At 34.8% G+C, this 6,281-nt stretch overlaps 1 protein-coding gene across 10 annotated transcripts in view; it reads left to right on the top strand.

Annotated features, from left to right (window-relative positions):
* Window positions 1-6,281, top strand: part of LOC108688420 (period circadian protein) — a 33,076-nt gene that overhangs the window by 23,672 nt on the left and 3,123 nt on the right. For 6 of the 10 annotated variants that reach the window (XM_018194668.1, XM_018194674.1, XM_018194665.1 and 3 more), the window contains 5 exons: window positions 668-852; window positions 1,070-1,354; window positions 2,233-2,385; window positions 4,329-4,551; window positions 5,598-5,986. In XM_018194668.1, the coding sequence (XP_018050157.1) occupies window positions 668-852; window positions 1,070-1,354; window positions 2,233-2,385; window positions 4,329-4,551; window positions 5,598-5,986 (1,235 nt within the window). The remainder of the gene's footprint in view (window positions 1-667; window positions 853-1,069; window positions 1,355-2,232; window positions 2,386-4,328; window positions 4,552-5,597; window positions 5,987-6,281) is intronic. The other 4 variants (XM_018194671.1, XM_018194672.1, XM_018194670.1 and 1 more) reach the window with 2 other exon arrangements.

Below are 6,281 nucleotides of genomic sequence, written 5' to 3'. Positions count from 1 at the left end.
AAAAAATTTTACAAAGTCCATGCATTCCGTAAATCTTAATAAAACGTTACCTAGATAATCTTAATTATTTAAAGTAGGTATTTAAAGTTTAAATTTGAAATTTTTGTCATTATTTTTTTAAATATAAAAAGTATAAATATATACATATTAATATATTATTTCCAATTTTAAACGCTGACATGTTCTTAAGTTTCTTATCGAAGATACTCTTTGGATCTTTAATCTCAACTCGCGATTTTTATCCATTTACAAAATTTTATCCGTTTACAAAATTGTTTAATAATCTGTATTGGTTATTTTATTTATTCATTCTATTTATTGTGTTCAAATTAAAAAAAAAAGATTTGTTATGAAATAGCGAGCACAATATAAAGAAAATATTGCAAAAAAATGAAGTTCCAAAGTTTAGCCATAATCAATACACAAATTCGTGCAAAGTTGTTTAGAACTATGTTCAGAACGAATGGATATGGAAAAAATTCTAAATAGCATCGAGCAGCTTTTTGAACATGGATTTTTTTTAACTGTGCCAAAACTAATTAATTAACAACGTGCAAATCTCGCCCTACGAAAGCTTGTCGGCGTCTAACCATTACTAAACTCTCGCTCATTGAGGTAGTGACCCGCAACAAGAAAGAATGACCCCGAACCTTGTCGTTATCCGCAGCGCCAGAAGAAACAATAATATCTTCGGTATTCACGACCCGCCACACTGCGACGTGCCACCTATCCCATGTTGATCCCGACGTAGTCCAATACTTCGGCTATCTACCACAGGATATGGTTGGCCGTTCGCTGTTTGACTTCTACCATCCCGAGGATCTACCTTTCATCAAAGACATCTACGGGACTGTGAGCATGAGCCCAACAAAGAAAGAAAGAAAGAAAGAAACTTAGGTTTCATTCGCATGCATGTATAATAAGAGACGAGAGATATGCGAGAGAGTTTGAAAAAGAGAGAAAGAGAGAAAAAAAGAGAGAATGAAAGTCATTGAATGAGTGTTCAGATATTCTCCTTGTTACTGCCGTAAATTATTCATGTAACTCCTTACAAAATATCGTTGAACAGGTGATCAAACTCGAAGGCTCCTCCTTCAGGTCGAAGCCCTACAGGTTCGCCGTGCAAAACGGGAGCTGCGTCGTCCTCGAGACCGAGTGGTCATCGTTTATCAATCCCTGGACGAAAAAACTAGAGTTTGTCGTAGGTCAGCATCGGGTGCTCAAGGGACCAATGGACCCGGACATCTTCCGCGTACCGCGCGATACCGAGTATGGCTATCTGGCTAGCATTAGTGAGGAAGTGCTGAAAGAGGCCAAGATCATCCAGGGTGAAATACGGGCGCTCCTTGATGAGGTACGATCACTGACGAAACTACGTTACACACATTACAACACTATTCGCTATTTATCCATGGGTATACCTAGGATTCTAATTAGGAAAAGATAAAAATTTCACCCAAAGAAGAGTGTTAAAAAGGGAAAATATCCTCCTTTATTGAAATACTTATTAAAACTATATAGGCTTCAAGGATCAAGGCAAAAGCCACAAATTGGACAATTGGCTGATATTTATATATATATAGTCAGTTCTTATATAGACTATACGTCATCTAAGATGTCATGAATCAATTAGATAGCCGTATATATTAGCATTTTAAGACATTATTTAAGATCAAGCCTGTCCAATTTGAGAGAATGTAAAGTATTTTACATTTCCCGAAATCTTACTCATACTGAAATTTTTTGTCTCGCTTCGCGTTTTAACTCCAGAGCTCAAATTGAACAGGTCTGTTTAAAGTCTTATATAAAATAAAAACGGACTATGAATACCGCGTTTAATTTTTCATCGTAAAAGTAATTTTTATAATTTAATTGTTTCTCTTTAACAAAATTTAAGGGGGACAAACATTCTTTCTTATCCACTTTGCTCATGCTCTTGAAAATAAAGAGGCCGGGCCGTTATACAATCGCTGTTATCAAGCTTGACTTATGATGATGACCTAATCATAATTATCTTTAGTAGCGAAAGGACTCGCTTAATACTCTGCAAAGTTCAATAACACGGCAAAGAGGTAGTTAATTGTTTAATGTAGTATGTAAGAAATGCAGGTTTGGCGTTATCGTGTAACAAAGAGAAAACAAAACGAGAATTTCTCACCATGAAACGGAGACAAGCCAAGTTCTCCCAACTTATTCTCTTTTTTTTTTCTTTTCTATCGTACGTGTGCGCAGAGCATCCAGAGAACGTCAGATATAACCGAGCTCGAGGTGTCAAAACGATGTAAGGATCTAGCATCCTTCATGGAAAATCTGCTGCAAGAGATGAAGGCTCCCGGAGTCGGCAAGGATGGACTGCTCGCGGCGGACGAACTCAGGAGCTTTTCGGTGACTATTAGTTACGTTTTAGTATCGCCGAAACACTGTTACCTTAATTACTTACGCTATAATGCGCTCCGTTCTGGTATGCTACGTATAATATACTATATTTATACTGTAGAGATACTTATTTGTGTATGTGTACGTGTGCGTATGTATGTGTAACAATAACGTGCAGTCATCATGTTTTACCTTATAAATCTTCACATTGGTGGAAAATGCTAGTTCACGTAATTATATAATCTCGTCGTTGACATCCGGTATGCTTTTCCTCTAACAAAAGGTTAATTCAACACTAATCAAATTAAACACTAGTCAATTTAATATTGAAAGGTACGATTAATTAATTACTTATTCTGAGTATTAAAAATACTTTATAAAAAAAACAACAGTACTTTTAATACTCAAAATAAATCCAATCAGGGCTTTGAAAACTCAGGCAAATTTTCAATTTTGAATTAGTCTGCTTCAAATTCAGACACGTACAAAAAAAAACGAAAAACGTTTTAGTCATTATAAAACGTCATATCATTATAAAATCTATTCTTGAATGTTAGAAGAGTGTACTAGAATTTTTTCAGAATTTTTAGAGCCCAAAAACCCTTTGAAAAACAATTAGGCACAATGATCCAGTTAGATTATGAAAGCTTTAAAAAAACATTCGATTTATCTTTCAGTATTAAATTTTGTAAATGTCTGTTGTAAGGGTAAATGTCGTTGTTACTGATATATTTTTACAACAGTATTCAATATTCTCCAAGGATCGAATAAAAGGTAAAGCATGAGAAGAATGAGGATGATGTGTAAAAAGGAAAAAATAGTACGAATGAAGTAGAGAAAAATTAAAGGCAGTGTAATTTCGCTCGTATTTCAAATTTCAACGTCGTATGTAGGGGCATGCAAAAAGAAAAAGAAATCGCAAAGTTGTTAAATCGGCATCTTACTGTCTCTGCGGAAAACTGAACTCGGCCGCGATTTTGTCGGCTCGATCGATGGCTGCGATCTAGATATCAGGAGAAGGAATTTTTCACAACGAAGGATTTAGTGATTTGGATAGTGAGATGCTCGTACAATTCTGATCACTCGATCGATCTTAACCCTTCACTGTAAATAATATGTATTATTCGTGCCGGAGGCGTTACGACCGCTTTTGGCCTACGCTAAAATTTGCTTTTGCACCCCATCACAAAGATTCCTAAAAGTCTCTGAAGCATCAATCCCTCGCCAACGGCAACGAAATAACAATTAAAAAAAAAGGAATTTCCATCAATTTGCTTAACACAAAAACGAATAAAATAAATTTCATATTTTCTTTTATAATAACGTATTTGACGCTTAATGCAACATACTATTATATATTCTGACTTTAGTTTTTGAAAATATTCTAATTATGTCTTCAATTACGTAATTAAGACTGATTATGTAATCAAAACTGTTCGCCAATTCTTTTTCAATTGATATCATAGTTGAATTGCATGACCGCGTCTGCGTCATTGTATTATGCATCATTGTATAATTTGAAGATTTCTAGAAAATCACTTTTAGCTAATTCATTTAAAATATCAAGGTAGAGCTTTATATTTACAAGGATAGACTATTAAAATTTTGTGCCCTACGCTGGAACATACCTACTCAGTGCCTCGTAACGCCTTCGATTCGTGCTTGCCGCAAGAGCTTGCGCCGCAAGTTTGGAAATGGATGGTCGTAGGTGATTTAGTAGACAGATGAGGTCTTTCACAGCTTCTAGCGAAATTGTCAGTTTAACTGAGATCGAGATCTTCGCCATGGCTGATCAACGCACCTCATCTCACCGCTCACGCAAAAAGAAAAGAAAAAAAAGAAAAGCAAATGTGACCATGCAAAAACGCTAGTGACCCACGGTAACGGCGTTAAGTTGCAATACTGATTCTCAGTAACAACTCACTCTAAGTCTCTACAATATACTTGTGAAGGGATCACGAAATCCCTTGTTACAGGAGCACGACAGTGTGATGCTCGGTGAGATCTCGCCCCATCACGAGGACTACGACAGCAAATCCTCCACGGAAACCCCGCCGAGTTACAACCAGCTCAATTACAACGAGAATCTTGAGCGTTTCTTCAAAAGCAAACCTTCGGTTGCGACCATGTATGGCAGCGATGAGGAGAACGTCAATTCCAGCAACGACGAAGGTGGTAAGCGTCATCTTTATCATTCAACCGTATATTGCATTGAGTTAGTTAAAAACATACAGAAAGAACAATTTCCCTAAAGTATTTATAAAGTTAACTAATTATAAATACAAATCTAAAAATAATTAGGAAATCTAAAAATAATTGCCACAAACCTGGAAAACCGGGAAGAGTTAGGAAAATTGAAATTGGACATGAAAAAACTGGGAAAAGTCAGGGGAAAATGTAAAAAAGGTTGGAATTTTGAAAATTGTTTACAATTTCCTTAAATTGCTCCTATTTCAAATAATTGTTATAATTTTTTAAATCTTATATCTTATGTATATAGTCAAATACGTTCAAAATTCGCGCGGTTTAAACGGTTAATAAAATAATTAAAATTTATATTTTACTTAATATTTTTGTTTGATCATCCTTTTTTGTAACTGCGTTCGTTTTTCCAATATTAATTTATTTTTTGTTGATTTGAATTTGCAACAAAAATTTTATTATGCTGCCAAACTTTTTTTGCGTTGTTTTTAATAATATAGGTTAACTTTCCTATAATCCTTGTATATAGACTAGCTTTCCTACAATCCGATTCTAAATGTGTTAAAATTAATATATTTTATATTGGAAAATTTTCCATTTTTATCTGGAAAACCTAGAAAAGTCAGGCAATTTTTTAATTCATTTTCTGTGGCAATCCTGATAATTTAGTTGATCATCAAAATAACTACGTGTATAAAAATTTCAAGCATGATGAGCAATGCTGCAAAAAACTATCTTTTCTATGCATATTGCTTATTTGCTACATAATGACATAACTCGAAAATTGCCTTTTTTTATTATTTGCAGAAAAAGAACGGAAATCTAAAGAAAAAAAGAATATACTTTTATTCCTTTATAACAATTAATTATTAAAATTGCACCTCAAAATTAGTATTATAAAATTTTTATGATTTTTCAAAATATTGAAATTCATTTTCTGGAAACTTCATTTTTTGAGTTGCTGTAGTAAATATAAGTAATACATATTTCATTAAGACAAATTTTTATCGTGTTCTCAGCGCGAAAATGTATGTCGCCGATAAATGGAAGCGGGGCGAGCCGCAGCGGTAGCGCAGAGAACCTGAGCAGTGGTTCCAACAATCAAACAAGCTCTGCAAGTCGGGGTGATGCGTCCAACACCGCCAGCAACAGCAACACCGCGACGGAAAGCTTCAAGTCGCCCACGCTGACGGAGTTGCTGTTGAATCGCCACAACGAGGATATGGAGAAGATGATGATGCAGAAGCACCGAGAACTGCGCTCCAGCATCAAGAACAGTGACAAGTTGAAAGATTCGCGCATCAAGACAGAGAAGGTCAACGGTACGGATCAGAGCACTCATTATACCAGTCAAGGTCACGGGATCAAAAGGAGCGGCAGTCATAGTTGGGAAGGTGATAGCTTTAAGGTATGCCTTATATTTTTTTAGGAATTTAATTGGGTGAATTTTATTAAATTACATTGTATATGGATATATATTATCGTAATTATGGTTTTTGCTACTGAACAATTTTATGTTTGGTGTGTGGAATGAATAGATTTTAATTTCCAGTTTCAATACTGACCTTCCTGTGCCGCATTATAGGAAGACACATTGGGTTTAGCATACTCAATTAATTAATTGCTTATAATTTATATATATATAAAAATAAACATATTGTAAAAATTTTTCGTTTAAATTTTTCGTTAAAAAAAACGTCAGA

This window comes from Atta colombica, unplaced genomic scaffold, assembly GCF_001594045.1.
Source record: "Atta colombica isolate Treedump-2 unplaced genomic scaffold, Acol1.0 scaffold233, whole genome shotgun sequence".
Classification (NCBI taxonomy): domain Eukaryota; kingdom Metazoa; phylum Arthropoda; class Insecta; order Hymenoptera; family Formicidae; genus Atta; species Atta colombica.
This window is presented reverse-complemented; position numbering and strand designations above follow the sequence as displayed.